This window comes from Helianthus annuus, chromosome 7, assembly GCF_002127325.2.
Source record: "Helianthus annuus cultivar XRQ/B chromosome 7, HanXRQr2.0-SUNRISE, whole genome shotgun sequence".
Classification (NCBI taxonomy): domain Eukaryota; kingdom Viridiplantae; phylum Streptophyta; class Magnoliopsida; order Asterales; family Asteraceae; genus Helianthus; species Helianthus annuus.
In genome coordinates, this window is record NC_035439.2 from 13,318,901 (window position 1) to 13,344,311 (window position 25,411).

A 25,411-nucleotide genomic window follows, 5' to 3' on the forward strand; every position below is an offset into this window, starting at 1 on the left:
ATAAATGTAATTTTGTATACTAAATACTAAAAACGTCGCATCTTTAAAAAACTCGTGTATAATCGGGTTGAATAAATCTACCAAATAATAAAAAATTACACCCTTAAAAACCTCGTATATTACACGTGTTGAATAGATCTAAAAAAGAGTTATATCTTTAAAAATCATGTGTATTACAAAGAGAGGTTTAATGTAATTTTGTATATTAAATACTAAAAACGTCGTATCTTTAAAAAAAACCCGTGTATAGTCGGGTTGAAAAATCTACCAAATAACAAAAAAAAATATAACCTTAAAAAACCCCGTTTATTACACGTGTTGAATAAATCTAATTTTACATAGAAAATGATAAAAAAAAAGTTATATCTTTAAAAACTTCGTGTATTACACGGGTTATATAAATGTAACTTTGTATAGTAAATAATAAAAAAAAATATTTTTAAAAACCGCGCATTTTACACGAGTTGAATAAATAAAATTTTGTATACCAAATAATAAAAAAGTTATATTTTTAATAAATTAGGATAACATTTAATATTAATTTATTGTTTATATATTTAATATAAGATAAGTAGGAAAGAAACGCATTTGTTTTAAAAAAATATATTAAATTAACAATTTAGATTTGAGAATAATATTTTATTAAAATATGATAAAATTTAATATTAATTTATTATTTATTTAGTTAATATAAGATAAATATATATTTAAGGATACCTTTAATGAATGAAACGTGTCTAAAAATTGGTTTCTTTTATTATAGTAGACTAGCGGTAACACCCGTGTGCAAACACGGGTGGTTTCTTAGAAAACCATGCATAAGAAATATAAATGATAAATATCGTTATATTTATAAATAGATAAGTCAGTCGGTAAATACTTAAAGTTTAGAGTATAAAAAATACAAAAATATACAATTTATTAATCTTTTGTAAATGAAATAACATTTGCATTCAAGTATGTTCCTTCTAAAAAAAACAATATTTTAAATCAACAGTCGTTTCAATCCCCTTCAACCTCCACAAAACACTATTTTAATCCAACAGTGGTTTTAAACCACCGTTTTAACCCAGCAGCGGTTTCAACAACAATTTTCTCCACAACACTCTGCTTTAACCCAACAGTGGTTTCAAACATCTGTTTTCATCCATCTGTTGACCAAAGTCAACAGATGTATCAACCACTGTTTTATTTTCAAACATCTGTACACAACAAAACACTATTTTAACCCAACAGTGGTTTTAAACCACCGTTTTAACCCAACAGAGATTTCAACAACAGTTTTCTCCACAACACTCTGTTTTAACCCAACCGTGGTTTCAAACATCTGTTTTCATCCATCTGTGCAAACACGGGTGGTTTTTAGAAAACCAAGCACAACACATTTTAATAGAAAGTATAGATAGGTGTATAGATATTGTAATTTTTAGTTTAAGGCTAGTTGTGATACCCATGTGTAATTTTTAGTTTAAGGCTAGGTACTAAGTTCCACCAAGAAATCAAGATTAGAATTAAAACTCATATAAATTGCATGTGATGTAATTAAATTAACGAATGATAGTAAGAAACTGAGAGAACATGATGAAAGGAAATAGCATTAGTATGAAACCACTGTTTGACCAAAGTCAAACCCCTGTTTGCAAAACAAAATCTATTTGACCAAAGTCAAACCACTGTTTGCAAAACTATGACTCTTAGTGGTTCAAAAGTCTATTTGACCAAAGTCTATTTGACCAAAGTCAAACCACTGTTTGCAAAAAAATGCAACCATTGTTTTCATCCAACAGTAGTTTCAAACATCTGTTTCAAACATCTGTTGACCAAAGTCTCCACAAAACACTGTTTTACCCAACAGTAGTTTCAAACATCTGTTTTCATCCATCTGTTGACCAAAGTCAACAAATGTATCAACCACTGTATCAACAGATGTATCAACAACAATGATTTTAAATTGATGAGCATTAGTTATGAAAAAATAATACAAAATCATATTGAAAAAATTATACAAAATCATATTTGCTTTCATTGTTCTATATTCTATGATCGTAAATCTTGTAACATCTCTTGATACAAGATCCTTCATTGTTGGGGTATAGCGTTCCGTAAATTTTTCATCTTCATTTCTTAAAATACAACCTTCACCACATGATCCTACAAAAGAAGTAAGATGAAACTGGTTATGATATCTACTTAATATATTAAATAAAAATTGTATATATAAAGAATAGGCGTATTCACTATTCAGTATCTTTTAAGCTCACGAGGCTAGTGAAGCTTATACATAAAAATCAAGCTCGAGCTCTTTTCTTAAAAGAGCTCTAATATAAATGAGCTCAAATTCAAGTTCGTTTAAGCTTACTTTAGCTCGAGATTAAATCAATTTACTTTTGGGTCGCCATCAAGTTTTATAGTTGGCAAACATATATTTACATTATACATTTGTATTTTTGTTGTAATTTATAGTAATAATTTGAAAAAAAAAAGGTTAAATTAGTAGTTTTCATGTCAAATTTCTGTATCCATCTTAAGTAAGAGCCGTGAACATGCAAACATGACCATTTAACAACCATACTTTACACCAAATTTCTAAGATAAAAATTTAACCATAATAAAACAAATAATATTGTACACATTACAAAACTAAAAGTCAAAACCATGGTTGCAGATCATTTACCTTTAATGGTGCCAATATATATATTGAAATTTGTATCATGTACAATGAGATTCAAATGGGGTCTCCATGATGGATCGATCAAACTTCACATCATCAACATCTTCTATAATTGCAGGCCTCGCAAACCTTAAACAAAAAAAAAAAAACACAATAAAGTTCCAAACTCGAAGAACAAATAACATGATAACTACAATATCTATAATTGCAGGCCTCACAGACCTTTTTGTCTCTAGTTTTAAACGCTTTGACTTCTCTAACCTATTTAATTTAGAACTGTTGAGCAACACATTGAATCCAAAAATTTGAATGAAGCTGTTAAATGTTAATTACTCATATCAAATCAGTGAATGTAATCATGTAAATGTACAGGTGACAACATGAACAGGCTAGCTGACTCACGGGTTAAAACGGGTTGGGTTGAGACGAATTGAACCGATATACTTGTATTATACTTTATTTACAGTGCGAATTATGATCAATAGGCATGATTACTTCACTAATAATAATATATAATATGTGAGAAAAGTTCTATTACAGATTTACAATTACAAAAATCTATAAACCAAAACATTGGTCTGGTTTTGGCTCAAAACTGAACCGACCCATGTTCGCTCTTCAGGACTGTATACCAGACTGTGTTTACCATTAAATATGCGGATCGTAACGTAGTTTACTAAAATCTACAAATAACAAAATACGCAGTTACAATGTCGGCTTATCACGTCATGTCAATATGATAAACTTTTGTATCAAACACGATTGAAGTCAAACAAATATATATTTTCATGTAACTGAAACAAACTGTACATTTGGCCATTCAAACAGATGTTTCCAATGAAGGGAAGTTTTATGTTTGATTTAGGTACAAACAGCAATTACAAAGACAGATAGACGGAAGGTGATTAGCATATATATTCATACATAATGTGTATATGCAATAAATAGAAATGAGGGTTGTGGCTTACCTCTATTCAGATGAGTAGGCATATTATGAGATAAATGCTTTGGTGACTTCAATATAGTTGCAAACCAAGCCTGTTCTTGGACAAGTAATTTTTCCATTATTGTTAGTTGCCATTTCCTTAAGAGCCTGCATTAAAAATAATTAAAAAATAATAAAAATAAAATTTTCCTTCTAATTTCATTAATGAAACATGTAAATTGAGTGAAGGGTCAAAGTCAAACAGGTATAAACTCAGCCATCAATGCATACAGTCTCCTAAATTGCTTTTCCAAACATTTAGATTATTATTGTAATAATAAGGTTATGTAATCGTAGTATATATCTAACCTTAGTGCTGTAAACATAGCCATTGGGCAGGACAAGTGGGGGGTTCTCTGTATCCATTAGCTCTTCCGTTATATAACAGACAAGCTTTGAGTGGTGTTGCTTTGAGAAGGGCAACGGCATTGCGAGCTTCTGGAAGCTTTCTTGAGGCAAAGGATCTTCTTTTGTGCAATCATCCTCATAACACTTTTCAAACAAATAGATCAAACTTTAAACTGATTACCAGCAAGGGCATCCAAAGTGCCTTAGATGAGCAACAACAGCAATCCCCTAGAGAAAATAACCAGAATCATGTCATTTTCAATTTCAAATTCAAGTTACTGATAATCAAATAATCACTGCAATATACCAATTATACATCAATATTCAGCTTCAAGCAAGGACTATATATCATGATGAAGATGCTTATTTAGTCCCCAAAAACTCTCTTTATTGAACCTACACTAATTGAAGTTCCACAATCGATAGATACTCATATGAAATCAGTTATAAAATACGTCTCTCAATGCACAATATCTCCAAGACTCTTTAACAATAGGGTTTGAGTAACCATCTCCACCAAATCTCAATGCCTCTGGTGTCACTTCTGCACCAATCATTTCACACAAACCAAGTCAAACTTCTTAACAATCTTACATGTTCACATAACAATTCAAGATTTCACAACAACAGTTGATCAATCAAGTAATCATTACATCATAATAACATAACATAGAGAAATATGTTAAAACTGGATCATAATTACCGTAATAGCGCTTGTAAATCTGGAATATGTCAAGGGGATCTGAAGGATCCATTGGAATACGGAGATTGAATTGAAGGATGAAAGACGAGATTTTGGTTTCGGGAATTTTAAGAAGCGAAACCCTAGACCAGGGATTGGTGAGGGTTTGTTGCAGCAGACCAGGGATTAGCGCACTGGTCCTCGTAGCTGAACCTCGAGCCTTTTGTTTCCTCTTCTCTGCGGTTCCACACGCGACCAGAAAGCGCCTTCGATTGAATTTCTTCAATCGGAACGTCACCTTGATAAGTCACCTGAGAAAGAGGAAAGTGAGGATTAATTATTGAAGAAGAAGAGTAATCTTTACCTTCTTGCGTTTAAGAAATATACTGGAGAGAGAGAAAATGAGTTTTAGATAGAGAGAGAGAGAGAGAGTTGAGAGAGAAATTGATTAGAGAGAGTAATTGATTGAAGAAGATGATAATTATATATCTAGAGCCATAATTTTGAATTTTGAATTTGGAGCCATAATATTGAATCCTCAGAGGTTTTGAAGTTTGAATTTTGAATCATCAGTGGTTGATTTTTGGAGTTGGCCAGTGGTTGAATTTTGAATCATCAGTGTTGAATTTTGAATCATCAGTGGTTGGGCAGACCTTTGAATTTTAAAGTAGGACAGTGGTTTGAATTTATGATGTCACCATGCTCTCCCTTTGGCTTTCACCTCGTTGTTGATGACATAAGAAAAGTCTTGTTGAACATGCTCTCTAGCTAACACATCAGCTTTTCTTATGTCACTTGGATTTCTCCTTTTATAGAAAGTATAGATAGATTAAATATTAAATAATAATTAATAATTAATAATTAATTAATACGTATTAAAAACAAAAGTTTAGGTAACCCGTCATAGAATTCTAGAAACCTCTGTTACCGTTCATCATACATACTACTCATCATCTCTCGAACGTACTTTCACCGAAACCCCAAAACGCTACCATTTTCTCGCAATAATCTCTCAATTCTCGTATTCCTCACTCAAATTCGTTCGATCTCCACCACAGGTATCTAGGGTTTTCAAATTTCAATACACAACACTTTTTCTTCTATGTTTCTAAGTCTGTTGTTGTATGTATAACGCATTTTTACCTTCAATAATCAGTTTCAGATTCGATAATCGAGCTTTCCATTCGGTTTATATGATTATTCCTGCTCTTACGTGTGAAATTTTGGTGCTTATGACGTCATGCTGATCAATTTGAACAACTTGTTTGTTGTTAATAAATAATAATAATCAATCTGCTTGTTTAGTTTGGTAAACTGCAGATCTTGTTAGGTTAAGTTTTGGTAACTTGTTATGTAGCTAATGAATAATGATTATACGTAATTAATCTTATTGAGTTGAGGTGAGGTGAGGTGAATGAAAGGGCACTTGTATACATGTTGATTATGTTTGTTAACATGTGGTGGTAAGTTCTATACATGTTGGAATTGAAAGGGCACTTGTATGTATCTATTGGTTTAGATGGTGTTTGTAGGAAGATTGTAGTTACTAGTGTAGTGTAAGTGAGAATCGATTTTTGATATCCGAATGTACAAACAGAAAATACCGAAGTATACAAGCCATAGTTGTCGAAGGCCCAATGCGCACTCGAGACGCAAAGGGTGAGCCTTGGGTCTCAATGCAAGGCGTTTTTAGGCGAGGCATGTAGAACACGAATACAGTTTTTAGGGTATTAGACATGTTTTAGGCTTCTTTAGGGCTAGTTGAGGCTGATTCCAGGGTTGTTTAGGGTTGGTATAGTTGTTTTGAGACCTGATAGGATGATTTTTGGCCGAATTTTGTCGTAATTTAGCCTGAAAAATGCGCCGAGTTTTGTCCAAGTAAGAATTGGAATTTGCATTCAATCTTTGATTTCCACTTGTACAAGAGAATAAATCTTAACGTACCATAGTTATGTGAGGATATATTGCTATGGTTAGGAAATACCATTACCATAGCATTTGAGTCTTGTTACAAGATTAAAATCTTTTACCCACGCTATACAGCTTATTCCAGTTTACCCTTCTACAGAGGAAATAAACCCAAAAGAAAGATGTGAGATAAAGGGTACTTAAGGCTAGACGACAAAAATGTGAGATATTCCCATTGAGTATCTTTTTGTGAGCTTAGAATCCGGAAATTAGATGCCTTTAAGTGTATTTTTTTTTTGCGATATTGGATTGGTAATCATAATGCAGCGTTCTCTTGCATATTTGTGCCATTTACTTTTCTAACATAATTGACTGGGTCTGTTCTGTATTCGATCCACAGTCTATTAAAATAATTGGATTTTTTCTTAAAATGTTATTTGAATTTGTTCGGATTTTTCAGGGGAGATAGTTTGAAGAATAAGATGCAAGGTGGGAGAGGAAGAGGTAATCCTTTCTTCGGTTTCGGTGACCCGTTTGGTAGTTTCGGTGGTATACCTGATCTTTTCGGAGGAAGGGACCCATTCGATGACCCTTTCTTCACGCGCCCATTTGGTGGAATATTCTCGTCTGGCCCGTTGGGGAGTCCATTCATGGACTTAAATCCATTTGGATCAAGCTTCTTCGGTCCAAGATCAAACCCGTTCATGGTTGAACAAGCACCTAGAATTCCCGAAACCAGACCCATGTTGCCAAACAGTTCAAGGGGACCAATTATCGAAGAACTGAACTCCGATGATGAGAAAGAGCAACCCGATGCTGATGACGGTAAGAACAAGAATTCCAGAGAGCATGTTAGGTCGGAGACACAACCTTACATTGTGCATCCTGATGATGACTTTGAAGGTAAAGTGTGTTTTTACTTGTTGCCTAGAGTAAAATGCCAAAATCGTCCCTTTGGTTTTGGCTGATATACTTGTTACATCTGAAATAACTTTCTTTATTTGTATCTGAACACCCGACGTTTTGATTTTGTTGCTATTTCCATCCAAATCACAAAATGATAGGAATCGATATATGATAATTGTGATAGATTGAATTGAAATACAAACCGAAGTGATCCCGGGCTAAGCCCTTCTCCACAATGGAGCCCTAACCGAATAACAAACTCTCCTCCTCAATACAAACTATTCCATACTTATTTATAAGAGAGAAAGTTACAAATACCCCCTCCCTAATACTAGAAATAGCAAAGTAAACATATGATTCCTAACACAAAACCAGTTAAAATGTATCGTTACCCATTTAACAAAAAAAAAATTTGGTAAATTGGCAAAATCGACCATGATTTAACGATACATTTTAACTGGGTTTGTGATTATTTTGAATGGAAATGACAACCAAATCAAAACATCAGGTGTCTAGATAAAAAGAAAAAAGAAGTTATTTTGGATGTAACAAGCAAATCAGTCCAAACCTCAGGGGACTATTTTGGCATTTCACTCTATTGCTTGTATGAGTACAGCCAGAAATTTATTCCCCGTGTTTAAATTTTGTCTTTATTGGTGATAGCACACGTTGAAAGTCGAGAACCGATACAGACACAATTCGGGAATGAGTTGAATATGATGAATAATAATACACGCTCAAATCCGCAAGCTCATAGCTTCACCTATCAAAGCTCTACCGTTACATATGGAGGTTCTAACGGAGCATATTATACTTCCTCAATGACCAAAAGGGCAGGCAGTGATGGAGTGAGTAATAAATAGTTAAATACATACTTCTTTTTTTTTAAAAAAAAAAAATCTTCTTTTGATATTGTTTTTGACTTTAGTTGCATACTATCTTGTGTGTTTCAGTTACGATTTGAGGAATATAAAGAAGCAGATTCGGTTACAGGCCAGGCAACTCATAGGCTTTTAAGGGGAATCCATGACAAGGTAATTTTGATCGTGCGTGCTTTGCTGGCTAATAAGTCTATTATGTGCATCTCACTGGATGAACGAAACTATTGGTGTTGATGGTAGGGGCATACGGTTTCGAGGAATCTGAAGTCAGATGGTCAGGTGGATACAATGCAAGTGTTGCACAACATCAATGAAGGTATTTTTATACGATACTGTTACAATGTATTTAGAAGGATATGCAACGGTGAGTGTTAATGTGCGTGTTTTTTCGGTGTGTTTCAGATGAACTTGATGGCTTTGAAGAGGTTTGGAATGGAAAAGCTAGGAAACATCTTCCTGGCTGGACTGCTGGATCTAGTACTCGTGAAGGTATGAGTTGGTATTTCTATGATAGGAATGAGCTATGAGGTGGAAGTGATGTATAGGTATTCTTAAGGGGCTATAGTGTAATATGGAGGGTAGTATAAGTAATAGAGAAATAAGGCATGTTAGGGATAGGATTGAGTTTGTTAGATCGATTAGGGCTCCTGCGATTGTGCAGTGAGAGAGGGCGTAGCCCTGGGATCACTTCGGTGATTGTTTATCTTCGATTTGTATTTCAATTCCAATCTATATTCCTATTAATCAGAATCGGATTCCTATCATTGGTCCGACCTGCCTACTCTGCTCTCCTTCATCTTCAATTTCAGATCTATCTTCCATTTTCGGCTCTGTGTTTCAATCTGCTTGCCTGCCTCTCTTCGCTGCTTCAATTCCATCAAATTCCGGTCACAATTTCACCTCTGATCCAATTTTTGGATCTGTGTCCTGCCGTTTCATTCTATCATGGAAACCCTAGTTCAAACCTATCGATTGGATGCTCAGGAACAGCAGATCAAACAACTTCAAGGTGATGTTGCTAAAATCAAAACCTCTTTGAAATTGTTAGAAGAAGAACTTGTTGAATCCAGGGAGTTTCGAAAGGTGGTTCTCAATTGGATGCACCATCAGGATTCGAGATCTAATTTCAGATCGATTTCACAATTTTCAGACACGTCTTCAGGTTCTGTTTCTCCACCTTCTTCTTTCTCAGCACAATTGGAGGCGTTCATCGCCAGATCTGAAGAACGCTTGGGGAAATCGTTACTGCATACTGGATGTGGCTCCAAATCTAGGCCAGAGAGTGTTAATTGGGCCTTATCAACTGCTGAAAACACGTTTGTTCATGACCGATTTGAAGAAGCTTCAGCCGACCGTGGCCATTTGCTAAGGAATATTCATTCGGATTCAAGTTTTTCAGGCGGTTCTGCAGATCCTTTGTTCAGATCTCCGTCTCTTCCTTCTTCTCCGTCATTATGCATTCAATTGAAGAGTATAATGTCCAGATCTGGAGAAAACTCACTTGGCGATGGCCTTTTGATGTCGCATAGAGTTAATGGACTCCTATTGGACAACCTACAAGGGATGTTGGGCTCAGAACCACTGGTGGGCCACAATGGGGAGCTGCAAACAGTTGTGGATTTGGATTATCCAGATCCGGGCCAAGGTGTGGAGCAAAAAATGGTTGTGGGCCTGATTTTTTCCGATTTGGACTTGTGTGAGAATGGAAAAGCTCCATTTGACAGGGGAAAGAATTCATTGTCTCACCGTCCTCTCATTGGAACGCGATTGACGTTTTCGGCTACATCGCATTTATGGGTCGTACATGGGCAGCCTCGGCCACCGGACGTTTGCAGTCGATCCCAGTCTTGAGGACAAAACTGTTTTGAAGGGGGGAGTAATGATAGGAATGAGCTATGAGGTGGAAGTGATGTATAGGTATTCTTAAGGGGCTATAGTGTAATATGGAGGGTAGTATAAGTAATAGAGAAATAAGGCATGTTAGGGATAGGATTGAGTTTGTTAGATCGATTAGGGCTCCTGCGATTGTGCAGTGAGAGAGGGCGTAGCCCTGGGATCACTTCGGTGATTGTTTATCTTCGATTTGTATTTCAATTCCAATCTATATTCCTATTAATCAGAATCGGATTCCTATCATTCTATCTAAAAACTAAAAAAGGATGTTTCCGTGCAAACTTTACTTTTTTGATTTTGGACCGTTCATCACGCTATTTTAATCATTTAATGGTTGAGATTGTGGCGGTGACAAGATTGTAATTAATAGGGAAGTAAAAAAGGTTGAAAAGCTCAAAACCTAACGTTACTTTTTAAGAACTTCTATAATAAAATCAAGAAATTTTTTAATTTACTTTAGTATAGTGTTGCTATTATTCAAAAAGAGACTTTTTTTAAAGCGTTGATACACCGTTAATTATAATGGTGCGTCTAAACTAGTTATAAAGGTGCGTCTAAATGGTCCGATCACAAAGGTACCCCCAAACCATTACAACAGTTTGTAAAAAGCATTACAAATGGTAAATAAAAATTTGATTACAATAGTGCGTAAGCCATTACAATGAAGCAGCACTTGTAATTATAGACGCATATATCTCTCGCCTAAATACGAGTGTCGCTCCAATTTGATTCGCCTAATTGTTATTGTTGGGTTCGCAGGCCTTGTGGGCCCTACTTGGGCTTAACTTGGAGAACAAGTTTGCTAAACCCTAGTTACCCTAGGTCAATTTAGACTGAACCACGTAAATTGTCGTGTTCGTTTATTGCTTTTGCATGTCGTGTTCGTATTCGTGTGTGCGCTCGATCCTAACAATTATATCCTCTAATTGGTGTTTTAGGGTTAGGTGAGCCAAGAAGGGCACTGCCATCAACGGAGGAGTTAAGGAACCATGGAAGTTCCTCTGGCTCACATGTGGGTGTGAGAAGGAGATCGGATGGTGCGGAACATGGTCAATCATCAAAGATAAGGAGAGTCTAGGTCAATGGGTTCTTGTAGGGTAAGTTGCAGTCGCGCTTCAAGGTGATATATTCGTGCAGCACGAATATGGATTATCATATGGGCTTATATTATAACTACATGATTATTGCTAACATGAATGAAGAATAAAGACCCTTTTGACTGTTACTCTGTTGGGTTGTAAGACTGTTTATGGTCCAAGAGTTGTATACAATTGTTTATTGCTAAATTTGTTCCCTTCGTCTTGTAAGTTACAACATACATCTGATTAGTTGATAACCGACAAAACTGACCTAACATAACCGTCTTCGGTTCAGTTAAGCATGCTATGACCGGACCAATGTGACCAAACTGAACTTAAAATGCTAATTGAACTTGTAGACTGCTGTCGTATTCTGTGTATGAGTTGTATATGCGGTCTACGATCATTGTTTGCCATTGTATGTAGCGTGTATGAGTTGGGGGAGCAAGTACGTATCCGTAGATCAAATCGAATAGCCGCATATACCTAACTGAAATTGATTGATTTTCAAAGACCCTAATCCGAAAATGTATTAAATGTGGCAATATTGAGCCATTTATAGGTACATCTAGGTTATATTTTTCAATAATGGGATAGGTTATCTTGGTCAAACCTCCATTATCTATTAACAGAAAAAAAAAAAAAAAAAAAAAAAAACCATTATTGGCCCACCCAACAAAATATCCAATTTACTTGCACATATCTAAAAAATTAATCAACATTTTACAAACAGAAACAAATCATTTACATGAGAATCATGGGATGATGCTTATTGGTGATGTACAAAGTTAACAAACCAACAGGAAGCTGCTGATAATAAATAACAAAAAAATTCACCAACAAATGCAATAAACTTATGACCATGATCTCAGAAAATCCTTCAAGAGGGCTGCCACCTTTCGGCTGATCGTCTGGATTGGGGGAATCATCACTTTCAGGAACAAGTGGCGGCTGACTGTCATTGCTAGAAGGGGCACCGCGGTTCGACTTTGATCTGTCCCCATTTGGAGCATCGTCGGTATCTTCTCTATCATCTTTTGGTTCACCCGAGCCGCCACCACCACTGCCACCATCATCATCGCTAGCCTTTGGAGTTCCGGGAACCAGGTCTTCTCGAGCTTCTACACCAACCCGTCTCAGGTGCAGCTGTCGTCATGTTAATCACAACTTTTTAGAAACTTTGTGTTATATTACGACATCCCATTGGCACAAATAATAATAATAATACGTGTTTACCTTGAGATGAAGATTAATTTCATCTGGGCGTGAAAGAAACGGAAAATCACCACCACTTTTGATGTCGGCTCTTCGTGCACCAGGAAACCTTTCGCTTACTTCATCTTTCAGTTGTTGTGGGATTGCGCATTTGTCGTTTGTCTTTACGAACAAAAAAAAACATAGTGCATTTGTAAATGATAACTTGTTTTTGTTCGTAAAATGATATGTTATAAGTTATGGAAGCATACATCGATTATAGTGATCAAAGAATCTGAAAGCATGAGCGGTCCAATCGATGCATCATCGTTTGTTAACGTCAACCTTGAAGCCAAATCCTCCCTTGAGAGGGTCTCAACCTGCATGTTTTGCAACTTTTCAACTTATGTATATAACAGGTTACGCTATAAGATTTAAAAGATTGTAAATTAAAATGATCACCTGTGCAACAACAAAGTCCACAGAATCGGCAATAAATGGTTCATGTGGACCGCTCATGATTCCTGTTAATACGTATCGTTTCAGCAGAAAAGAAGGGGTCCAACTAACACTGCAACAAGATGAAAACTATTTGGTATTTCTTTAAGCTTTAAATTAAACATTTGTTTTAGAGGTAGCACAACCGGAAAGTCAAGTGAGCGTGAACGGATCAAACGGGCCAGGTCAAGTTGGGCTGAACCCACAAAATTTCTATCATTCATTTTCTTTACTTGTATAATTAATTATGTTCGTTAAACATGATTACAAATACAATATTTGTACACTACTAACATAGATTTTTGTGTATTTGGATACACTTTTGATGACTTTTGACCATGTTTGACCTAGGGGTGCTAAATGGGTCGTGTTCGCGGGTTCAACCCGAACCTGAACCCGAAAATTTTACATGAACCGGAAAACCGTGGCATACATATGGACCCGAATGTTCGCGGGTTGACCCGAACACGACCTGTTCAACCCGAATTTTTATATTTTTTATTTTTTCTGCAAATTGATACATTAAAAAAAATACGACAAAAAACACAAATGTATATAATATAATTACATTTAAATTATACAATCTTATGTCAATTTCTCTTTTTAAGTTATAACTATGGCATAAAATACACACCCAATTTAATTTACAGCATAAAACATATTGTAAAAAAATATAATATAATAAAGATATATAATAAAGATGGGTTAAACAGATCAACCCACCAACCCGACTGGGTTGACGGTTGACCCGAACCATTTAGCTAAACGGGTTCGCGGGTTCAATCTGAAACTGACCCGGCCCGTTTAGACTAAACCCAAACCCACGAATTTTGTGTTAGGTTCATATCGTGTCAGAAACTTTGACACATACTATTTTAGTTAAATATTTTAGCTTAGCCCATTTGACTCGTTAGAGATAAACCGTAATCCAAACCAACCCATTCATAGATAGAAACATGCTAATAGTTCGAGTTTAATAAATTATAGTATACGCGGTACATACACAGGAGCCCAAGGCATGGCAGCCGCAAAATATTTGGTTTCCAAAAACGTATTCGAGAGTACCAATGACTTTACGCGCCGTGGTCTATGCTGCGCAAAAAGAAGTGCTAAAAATCCCCCTAGGGATGTGCCATAAAGATGTACCTGTTACCAAAAAAAACTTCTAAAATAATATGCATGCTAAAACGGTAGGAAAATAATATTAATAGTAGCAGCAACAAAGCCAATAGTATACTCGTGTTGTTAATCTACATGTTTAACATATATAGTGACGGGAAATCTTACACGGTGGACATCTATAAAATCCAAAAACTTCTCAAATGCTTGAAGCCACTCATAGTTGTTCCATACGTGAGGAATATCAATAGAAATTACTCGATAACCCTGACAAAGAAAAAAATGGTATTACAGATTTGTTTCGAATCATCATGTATCCTTAAAATTCATTTTATGTTAAATAATTCTAAATGGAAACCATAGTTGTCAATAGCGGTCGCTATAGCGAATAGCGTATAGGTCGAAGGTCGCTTTAGAGTATGTAGCCATAAATAGCGGGATTTCATTTTTCATTTTTAAATATAAATAGCGATTAAATATAGCTTTAAAATAGCTATATCTTAGGTTTTTGTTAAATATACATGTAAAATTTCACATATACGAGGGTATTCTGATATAATATACATATGAAAATTATTAAAAAAACAATTCTAGCGTATCGCTCATAGTCACAGGAAACGCTAAAAGACCCTTGTATCGCGTACTAGATCGGTCGTACTGAATCGCGGTACAGAGTCGTCCCATCGCCTCCGGTACGCGTACCAGATCGCTAATTTGGACCGTTCCCGATTGTGTACATGTTCCAATCGGTGAATACACATTTTTAATTAACCCGAAACGCGTTTCCGTTTGTAGTGGCCGGCGTTCCGGTACAGCCAGATTCATGTACCGGAATTTGAAAACCCATTAACTTTTTCCCGCTTTTTATATATTAGAGGTAACTGAACAGTTTTTTTCCCGCTTTTATATATTAGATTGAGTTTTATGAAATTTATGTTTTGATTATGAATTTTCTTTTATGAAGTTTCTGTTTTGAATTTTGATTATGTTTTTGAAAATTTAATGAAAGATCTATTTTATACTTTTTTATATATATGATACGTGTACCAAACTACGGTGGTACGCCGTACCACGTACCGAATTAGTGTTCCCAAATGAACCTACCCCCCAACGTACCGATTTTTAGAAAGGCCCGAATTGCGTACTGGTTTTCGTACCGCGTTCCATGTGACTATGGTATCGCTATTTATAAAATAGCGCCTGCTATTTATCGCTATTCGCTATGTAGCATATAGGTACCTTATCGCTATTTGTTGCTATTCACCATCAACAACTATGATGGAAAGGTAATCACGGGGGCCTCACCTTCATTGATAGTGCCATGATCTGTTTGTAATACACATCAGCGGTGCCAGCAGTGCCAGGAATACATATCAGTGGCGGCACTACTTTAGGACCAAAATCATAATATCTCCATTGCTTTGTGCCGATCTGAAAAACAAATGTCAAAACTATAAGTTTTACAAAATGGGAATGGCACTTGCCTTTAGTGCATTCATTTTATGGTACTTGTATAGTTAAAGAATATGATTTTTATTTCACTTTAAGGGAAGTATATCGTTAACGCCCATATTATTAATGTTTCTCGTAACTTCATCACAGCTTAATCCACCATCATAATCCTAAATCGGACAACCTAAAGATTCAATATTCCTTCTTCCCCTTAAAAGACAAAATACTATCTCTATATCTAAACACAAAGTCAACTTAAAAATGAGCTGTTGTTTGAGCCTTTTGAGTGAAACCTAACCTAGTATTCCTCAGAGATAAGATTGATAATGTGGAACCCATTTTGATATAAACATTAACACCAACATTTTATATGTATTCTATAAGTTTAATTGTCTATGATTGATATATCCAACTAAAAGTCAACAAATATCTCCAACTTTAAGTGAATTTCAAAGCTGCAGAATACCCACAGCAAAAAAAAAAACAGTTTCAGTGAGACAAAACGTCGAACACCTGATGCTCAATAGAAGCCCCACAGAGGGTTTATCAATCAACATCCAACTGAACCAGTTATATGGCAAATTGATGATATCAAAAGAGTTGATAATGAGAAGAACTCACAGGGATCTTGTGTAGAGGAACCTGAGACTTGAAGTAGATGTAATCACCAGGGGCAGAAACCCCACCTTTCATTGCTGATGATTAACAAAGATTCAACTCATGGGTTGTTGATCGTTAAGTGGATTGTGGGTTTGGTCATCGTTATTTCAAATGATTGAGGAAGGAAAAGCTGAACCACGTGATCGGTTACCCGAATATGATTGTAGATCGAGCAGGCTGACAGATAAGTGTACAACCTAATTTGCACAATTAAGATGGTTGACTCTAAAATCAAAGTGTATGAATGTGTTTTTTTTTTCTTTTTTTCCAAGTTCTAATTTCTTAAAGGTGTTAGTAGGTAGGGCTGTAAACGAACCGAACGTTCAGCGAACAGTTTGTAAATCGTTTGGTGGAAAGTTCGTTTATATTCGTTCGATTAGCTTAACGAACGAACACAAACAAAAAATTTTGTTCGGTTAGCTTAGCGAACGAACACGAACATAGGTCCCGTTCGTTCGACTGCGTTCGTGAACGTTCGGTAATATGTTCGGTTACGTTCGTCCGTGTTCGTTTGATTACATTAAAAAATAATATATAATTAACCTTTAATCTAAACATATTGAAAACTTAAAACCCTATTTTTTTCTAAGTTAGCTAAAATTTGGACATGCTAAGACCTTTTTGGGGATAATTATGTATAAGTTAGTTAAAGTTGATTCATCGTTTGGTGGTGTATTAGACTTCTTGTGTTTTGATTTATCATTTGATGGTTGTATTTAACTACTTTATCCAATGTTTAAGGATAACAATATTTTTATTTTTTTATTTTCAAGTTAAATGTTCGTTTGCGTTCTTTTGTGTTCGCTTGCGTTCGTTTGTATTCGAGACCAGTGTTCACGTTCCTGAACAACTTAATTTCCTTAACGAACGAACACGAACATAAACTTATGTTCGGTATGCGTTCGTGAACAGTTCGCGAACATGTTAATTCCCTTAACGAACGAACACGAACATGGCCTTGTTCGTGTTCGTTCAGTTCGTTTACAGCCCTATTAGTAGGGGTGTGCACGGTTCGATTCGGTTTTTAGGCAAAACCAAAACCGAAACCGAAATGTCGGTTTTTGGTTTTTTAAAACCGTTCGGTTTCGGCTTTTTCGGTTTTTATGTCGGTTCGGTTCGGTTTTTCGGTTTTTTGGAACACCGTGTTAGGGTTTGACATAGGGTTGTAAACGAACCGAACGAACACGAACAAGGCCATGTTCGTGTTCGTTCGTTAAGGAAATTAACATGTTCGCGAACTGTTCACGAACGCATACCGAACATAAGTTTATGTTCATGTTCGTTCGTTAAGGAAATTCAGTTGTTCACGAACAGTTCGTGAACACTGGTCTCGAACACAAACGAACGCAAACGAACACAAACGAATGCAAGCAAATAAAAAAGAGCGCAAACAAACATTTAACTTGAAAATAAAAAAATAAAAATATTGTTATCCTTAAACATTGGATATAAGTAGTTAAATACAACCATCAAATGATAAATCAAAACACAAGAAGTCTAATACACTACCAAACTATGAATCAACTTTAACTAACTTAGACATAATTATCCTCAAAAATGTCAGAGCATGTCCAAATTTTAGCTAACTTAGAAAAAAATAGGGTTTTAAGTTTTCAATATGTTTAGATAAAATGTTTATTATAACAAAAGCCCATATGTTTACTTATGATAACCATTCATCAGCTATGATCTCTAAGGAAGGTTAGAGCAAATTACAAATCATGGGTTGGTAGACGGGCAACAAGCTGCGCCGCCACCCCCTTTTGAATTGCAAATCCTACTCGGCTAAACACATAACTATGTTTATTATTAATTATTTTTTAATATAATCAAATGAACACGGACGAACGTAACCGAACATATTACCGAGCGTTCACGAACGCAGTCGAACGAACGAGACCTATTTTTTTAAAGGTATACTTCACTAACAGGGACACCGACCCAAAACAGGCCGACCCAAAAAGAGCACAGACAGAGATTACATATTCACAACTTTACACCAACTATCCCAAGACACATCTTTTTGTTTAGATCTAGACGAATACCATAAAAAACCTAACACCTTTAAATCAGAGAAGATATTAGCGATCTTGAAAGGAGTCGAGTAAAAAATCAGGGTGTTCCTAGCCTTCCAAATGCCCCAGTAACCGATTAAGACCAGCCCGTGAACCAGGTCCCGTCTACTATCAGGGATACCGATCCCGTTGTGGAGCTCAAGGAGATCCCGAAGCGAAAAAGCGTATAGTTGAGGAACCTTGCACTAGAGAGAAAGTTGTTGCCAGATGGACACAGCCACCCAGCAACTGGTAAAAAGATGCTCGGCCGATTCTTCAGCAAAATTACACAAGGGGCACATAGCGTTATCGATTCTGATATGCCTGGATAGGAGAGCAGATCTCGTCGGAATTCTTTCCTGCTCGCAATGCCAAGCGAAAATATTAACTTTGAGAGGGACCCATCTACACCAATCCATTACAAAGAGATTACTGAGCGGCAGCCTAGGACCGATAAATTTTCGGACACTACTAACCGAGAACTCCCCACTATTGGCGGCTGACCAAATCCACTTGTCTTCGTCGTTCGAAAGGCCCACCTCCGATATCAGAGCACCGAGCTGAATAAGATCAGGGGATAGACCGTGTTTGTTCGCTAAGCTTACCGAACAAAATTTTTCGTTTGTGTTCGTTCGTTAAGCTAATCGAACGAACATAAACGAACTTCCCGCCGAACGGTTCACGAACTGTTCGCTGAACGTTCGGTTCGTTTACAGCCCTACTTTGGCATAATCTTGGTTGGGAAAGTTTTGATCTAGTCTTGTAAAATATAGTTTCCATCGAAATAATAACAAGATTAATTTGTGATATTATAAAGATTTGGATGTTAAGCATTGAGCTGAAATTGTAAAAACTTATTTAGAGCGTTTTCGACATATGATTTGATCGGCGTCAGTGGACCTCGTGCTATTGACATGGCTGACAACTCTACGTGCGGTGAAGAGAGAGAGAGAGAGAGAGAAAGAGGGGGGATGATTTGTTTGTGGAGACGCACGCCCACGAACGGGAATATGAGAAGGATTGGAAAGAGAGGGAGACGCTGGTATTGTACTAGACGATGTAGTCGGCGTCTGTGGAGCACCCCAATGGAGATGCTTTTAAGGACATTTGTGTTATAGGTGGATCTATTAAATATCCACTACTTGTACCTATGACATACAAATTACGTTGATGCGTTTTAAAGAGTTGTTTACCTAATTTTGTTGCTTTGGCTTCAAGATAGTTTTACCGAATAATAAGTAGCCTTAAAGACATAAAATATACAATATTTTGGTACATGATTATCTGGTTAGTATATACGTGTCCACTATTGCTTCATTGTTGGATAGAAACTGAATGATTGAGAAGTTTGTGTGGCATAAGAAGCTAGACGAAGGTCTTGAAAGGTGTTTTGTATGGTTGTCTCCAATAAGTCTACCCTCAAATTTTAAGGATCATGATACAAGTTTATTAACACTTCACCTATAAAATCTTAAGTACTGATCTCCGGGTATTTGCCCATGGCCACTTGGCCTAATAGTATTATGTATTTATCTTTACCAAAGTTGAGCGAGTTTAAGTTTTACAGACAATATATGAATTTTTAGAGTGAATTATAGGGAGCATATTGGAATTTGAGCTTAATGTTCTACAAATCAACATGTTGACTACTCTAAGTAACATCTTCACTAGCTAAATGATAATCATCATTTATAAAACTTACAAAATTTTCATATACTATTGCTTCTAAAGTACCTTTGACATTTCATACACCTTTAAATAGGTCTAATTGGTCATTTGGGACTAATCAAAACACAACATAGCACCTGGAACCAAAAATGATTTTAAAATGACTTTAGGGGGTTTTTGCTTGACTCGAATTTCGGATTCCTCGAGTTAATTAAATTGAGTTATATAGAGTTAAAATTTTGAAGTTGCATTCGATTTAGTTTCGAATTTCAGTTAATTCGATTCGAGTTAATAACAAAAATATGGTAAGCTTAAAATAGCCTAGAACATGTTCAAACTAATTTATTTTTTCATATAATAAAAAGTCTATGAAGCTAATTAAACATCAAACGGCCAAAATTCAAAATGTGATATCCAAAATAATTTAGTCAAATGATAAAAATTTCAAAATAAAGTAACAACAACCAGACTTGTAACTTCATATAAGAAAAAAAAAACTTGATGGACAAATAAAATAGATAGAGTAAACTGTCATTTTGGTCCCTGTGGTTTGGGCACTTTTGTCATTTTAGTCTAAATCTCAAACTTTTTAAATTTGGGTCCCTGTGGTTTTACTTTTATTGCCATTTTAGTCCAAATTTCAAAAACTTATTTTTTTGACTGTTGCAACCTGCCTATTTTGTCTTTTTGTTCAGGGGCATTTTTGTCCATCTGATTTTAATATAACATATTAATAATTAATAAACTAAATTAAATATATTTAATTCCATTATACCCTTGTTTAACCATCATCTTCCCAAAAAAAAAACCCTAACCCACAAAATGACAGCAGATCATCTTCAAAAAAAAACCCTAACCCACAACCTTTAATGCACCTAACCAAACATATATCCTCCTAAAACCACAACCCTTGCCTCTTCATTACAACAAATCTTCACAGTTGTTCAACGAAACCTTCAAAATCATTCAACAATTCATTACACAATTCTTCAATCAATCCCATGAGGCCTCCGTTCAAATCAAACAACACAATCAGCAACAAAAACCTAACCGATTCTTCACCATCCGATGCGATGTTCAGCAATCTATGGGTCGGAAACCTGACGGCCGATGTTACGGAGTTAGATTTGCGCAATTTGTTCGAGAAACACGATGTTGTTGAGAGCGTTACGCGTTATCCGGCTCGTAGTTATGCCTTTGTGAATATGAAGCGGCCTGAGGATGCCAAGAGAGCCAAGGAGTCGCTTCAAGCTGTTGTGTTGCGTGGTGGATCGCTCAAGATTGATTTTGCTAAACCAGTTTGTATCGTTTTTGTTGTTGTTGTTGTTAGGGTTTTTAGGATGTTATTGTCGTTGTTGTTATATGGAATTGATTTGTTATATGTTTATGTTGATATCCGATTTGTGCATTATAATTTTAATTGACGCTAAAAATTGTGAGAATTTGGACAAAAATGCCTCTGAACAAAAAGACAAAATTGGCAGGTTGCAATAGTAAAAAAAGAGGGGGTTTTGAAATTTGGACTAAAATGGCAATAAAAGTGAAACCACAGGGACCCAAATTTAAAAAGTGTGAGATTTAGACTAAAATGGCAAAAGTGCCCAAACCACAGGGACCAAAATGGCAGTTTACTCAAAATAGATAATAACCTAGAAATTTTAATGCTTTTGGCGAAATCTATACTATATAATAAAAGAAATCATTTTCGGGACATTTGTCATCATATTAGGCCATGTTTTACAGATAAGTATTATTTTAGTTTAATCTTTTCTAATTAATTATACATAATCCTCCTACTAAATATTATTTAATATAATTTCTTATGGATAATTATTATTTAGTTTAATCTCCTTCTCATTTATAATATTACTAGGTTAGAACCCCGTGTATTACACGGGTTGAATAAATGTAATTTAATATATTAAATAATAAAAAGTTATATCTTTATGAACTCTGTATATTGTACGGGTTAAATAAATGTAATTTTATATATAAAATAATAAAAAAGTTATATCTTTAAAAACCATGTGTATTACACAGATTAAATAAATGTAATTTTGTATACTAAATACTAAAAACGTCGTATCTTTAAAAAACCCGTGTATAATCGGGTTGAATAAATCTACCAAATAATAAAAAATTACATCCTTAAAAACCTCGTATATTACTCATGTTGAATAGATCTAAAAAAGAGTTATATCTTTAAAAACCATGTATATTACACAGATTAAATAAATGTAATTTTGTATATTAAATACTAAAAACGTCGTATCTTTAAAAAACTCGTGTATAGTCGGGTTGAAAAATCTACAGAATAATAAAAAAATATATCCTAAATAAATGTAATTTTGTATATTAAATATTAAAAACGTCGTATCTTTAAAAAACCCGTGTATAGTCGGGTTGAAAAATCTACCAAATAATAAAAAAAAATTATATCCTTAAAAACCCCGCGTTTTACACGAGTTGAATAAACATAATTTTATATACCAAATAATAAAAAAGTTATATTTTTAATAAATTATGATAACATTCAATGTTAATTTATTATTTATATATTTAATATAAGATAAGTAGATAAAAGAGAGATTTGTTTTAAAAATATATTAAATTAACAATTTATATTTGAGGATAATATTTTATTAAAGTATGAAAAGATTTAATATTAATTTATTATTTATTTATTTAGATAAATATAGATTTGAGGATACCTTCATTGAATGACACTTGTCCAAAAGTTGGTTTATTCTTTAAAAATCTCGTTTATTACACGGGTTGAACAAATGTAATTTTATATATTAAATAATAAAAAAATTATATCTCTAAGAACATCATATATTGTATTGAATAAATGTAATTTTATATACCAAATAATAAAAACCCGTGTATTGTACGAGTTGAATAAATCTAATTATATGTACTAAATAATAAAAAAGTTATATTCTTAAAAACACTGTTTATTACACGGGTTAAATAAATGTAATTTTGTAACCTTGTATATTACACGGGTTGGATAAATGTAATTTTATAAACTAAATAATAAAAAAATTATATCTTTATAAACCCCGTGTATTATACGGGTTGAATAAATCTAATTATATATACTAAATCATCATCATCATCATACTCAGTAAATCCCACAAATAGCAAAGCTAAGGTAGGGTCTGAGAAAAGTAAGATTTAGAGGCTGCTTTCAGTAAGACCCCCGACTCGATAGTAGTTTTGCATCAAACTTTGGACATAAGGCACATAACACTCAGCAATCGGGACAAAGACCGATTAGTGCATGTTCCCTTTTGTCTTTCTGCTACCAACGCCACCACATGATGATGATGCATAATTAACCGTCCTGTTAGGATCTGAGGCTGACTGTGATTATGTTTGTTTGCATAAAACGAATAAGTGCAGCGGAAATGAGTAGCAAACTTTGTAAACATAAACAAAGGAAAGTGTAGATTGATAAACAATTGCTTTTCATTGAGTCAAAAGATTTACATAAAAGCAAAAGATTACAGTGCAGGCTTACAATCTAAACTCCCCCTCAGCCTGATACACCAGAGTTGGTTGCACAAGATGAAAGGATGAATTGAGGAGAAAAACTCACTCGAAACGATCAAGTGTAACAGTACACAGTACTGTCATACTTATAGGCAAACCAAACTACTGATATGCTTCAGCTGACGTCACCATGATAGTGACATCTAACGACTTAACAAACTATAAATACTGTTCTATACAAACTACTGTTATGTAACATCTGATAATCACTAAAATACAAAACATAAGGAAACTACTGCTTCACGTTCCACTGTTGTAGCCTTAGCACAGATGTTGAGTCTTCAGTGCTTTCTTCAAAGGTGATCAGTCTTTGAGAGGGCAGTGCTTGAGTCTTCAGCAGTACTTAGGATACAGCAGTAGATAGAGCAACAAAGTTTGTCTTCAGCAGTTGTTAGATAATCATCAGAGTTTGGTTTATCAGTTGTTGTAATTGAGCAGCACTTAACATCCATCAGCTGTTAGATAACCACTGTCAAGGGGAGAGATTAGAGTAAACTGCTGCTTATTAAGTGTCCACTGATGGGATCCGGTTTTGGCTTTACATTATCTGTTCCTCTGTTAGGGTTCAATCCCAACAATCTCCCCCTGGAACAGATAATGCCAAAACCATTCCTTATTCAGGACCTTTATTACTCATCAAGAGTGCCCTAGCTTGTTCCTTAAATTCAACTTCAAATTCTTTGGCACTCTGGTCATCTACATCCCTGCACAGTGAAAGCTCAAGGAGATCCTGCAAATCTTGAACACTAAGGCCTAGTGCTTCTTTCCTTGATATATGCTTCACCTCACCATTGGATCTGAACAAAGTCAATACGTGGGTCTTTTGATCAGACATCCACTTTAGTATTTTTGAATCCAATGGGTTTCTTGGGAGAGATTTATTATCTGATGAGTTGAGGGATAATGGCCTTGAGAACATCTGCAGACTTTTAGACATTCTATTGAAAGCTTCTTCAATGACTCTGTCTGCTGCAGCTATATCATTTGCAGTTTCTTGTTCACTAAGCTCTTGTCTTTCAACTTCTGTCTTGTCTTTTGCAGTGTCTGGAGATGCAGGTTTGTTGAGTACCTTCTTAAAAAGGTTTTGAAGCCTTGATGAGCTGTCTTCATTTAGACCCATTTTTGAGATGGTGTCCTTGAGATACTCAGCTTCCTTTTCTAAGACCTCTTCTTCAGTCACCTGTTTGCCTTCATCTTGTTTTGACCCAAGTGTAGGACTGTTTGCTGATTTTAGCATTGTCTTGAGGTTTTCAATTTTCTGTTCAAGCTTCATCATCTGTTCTCTTTTCTTTGAAGCATCTGAAGCAGTTTTCTTCTTTTTCTTTAGCCTCTCATAGGCTTCATCAGTTTGCTGCCTAGACCATTTTGATATGGCTTCAGCAGTGTCCATCTTAGCATCCACTAACTCCTTTTTCTTTCCTTTATATTCAGCAGTGAGATCAGCAATGAGTCTTTTGTACTTACTCCAGTTTGGAGCAGTTTTCTTCTTTGAAGGATTATTTTTGATTCTTTGGATCCTTTCAGCCTCATGCTTCAAAGCTACTAAAGGCCATTCTTTAAACTAGGATTCTTCAGCAGAATAGAACTTTTCTTTCATGATGAAGGCTAGAAGTTGTTCTCTCAATTTCTTCTTTTGATCAGCCTTTTCCTTTTCTAGCTCTTGGGCAAATTCTTCTATCTGCTTTACCTTTGCAAGGTAGAACTTCAGTCTTTTAGCAATGCCTATTTCGCTTAGACTTTCCTTTTCACTGTCAACCTTAGCCTTTACTTTAGCTTGCCTTGCCTTTATTTTGAGATAATCATCCATATCCTCTGGTGGCATGTAGCCTATGAGTGAGGAGAATCTTCTTTTTGA

The 25,411-nt window shown here is 35.2% G+C and overlaps 4 protein-coding genes across 4 annotated transcripts; 2 read left to right on the forward strand and 2 right to left on the reverse strand.

Annotated features, from left to right (window-relative positions):
• Nucleotides 1-3,647: 3,647 nt before the first annotated feature.
• LOC118480156 (protein MAEA homolog) lies at nucleotides 3,648-5,681 on the reverse strand. The gene is made up of 4 exons (XM_035974865.1): nucleotides 5,654-5,681; nucleotides 4,867-5,050; nucleotides 3,966-4,170; nucleotides 3,648-3,764 (listed from the first exon to the last, which is right to left on the reverse strand). The coding sequence occupies exons 1-4, from the start codon at nucleotides 5,679-5,681 to the stop codon at nucleotides 3,663-3,665; spliced, it is 519 nt and encodes a 172-aa protein (XP_035830758.1). The 3' UTR covers nucleotides 3,648-3,662.
• Nucleotides 5,590-11,585, forward strand: LOC110867805. Its single transcript, XM_022116816.2, has 7 exons — nucleotides 5,590-5,744; nucleotides 7,055-7,497; nucleotides 8,164-8,348; nucleotides 8,454-8,534; nucleotides 8,622-8,697; nucleotides 8,784-8,870; nucleotides 11,213-11,585. Exons 2-7 carry the CDS (start codon nucleotides 7,077-7,079, stop codon nucleotides 11,350-11,352), a joined length of 990 nt encoding a protein of 329 aa, XP_021972508.1. The 5' UTR covers nucleotides 5,590-5,744; nucleotides 7,055-7,076; the 3' UTR covers nucleotides 11,353-11,585.
• Nucleotides 11,586-12,034: 449 nt separating this feature from the next.
• Nucleotides 12,035-16,490, reverse strand: LOC110867804 (maspardin). The gene is made up of 8 exons (XM_022116815.2): nucleotides 16,238-16,490; nucleotides 15,470-15,595; nucleotides 14,333-14,431; nucleotides 14,049-14,191; nucleotides 13,010-13,118; nucleotides 12,820-12,927; nucleotides 12,590-12,730; nucleotides 12,035-12,499 (listed from the first exon to the last, which is right to left on the reverse strand). The coding sequence occupies exons 1-8, from the start codon at nucleotides 16,307-16,309 to the stop codon at nucleotides 12,098-12,100; spliced, it is 1,200 nt and encodes a 399-aa protein (XP_021972507.1). The 5' UTR covers nucleotides 16,310-16,490; the 3' UTR covers nucleotides 12,035-12,097.
• A 4,509-nt stretch (nucleotides 16,491-20,999) lies between these two features.
• Nucleotides 21,000-21,422, forward strand: LOC110866475 (flowering time control protein FPA-like). The gene has a single exon (XM_022115624.1). It carries the CDS (start codon nucleotides 21,000-21,002, stop codon nucleotides 21,420-21,422), a length of 423 nt encoding a protein of 140 aa, XP_021971316.1.
• The last annotated feature ends 3,989 nt before the right edge of the window (nucleotides 21,423-25,411 follow it).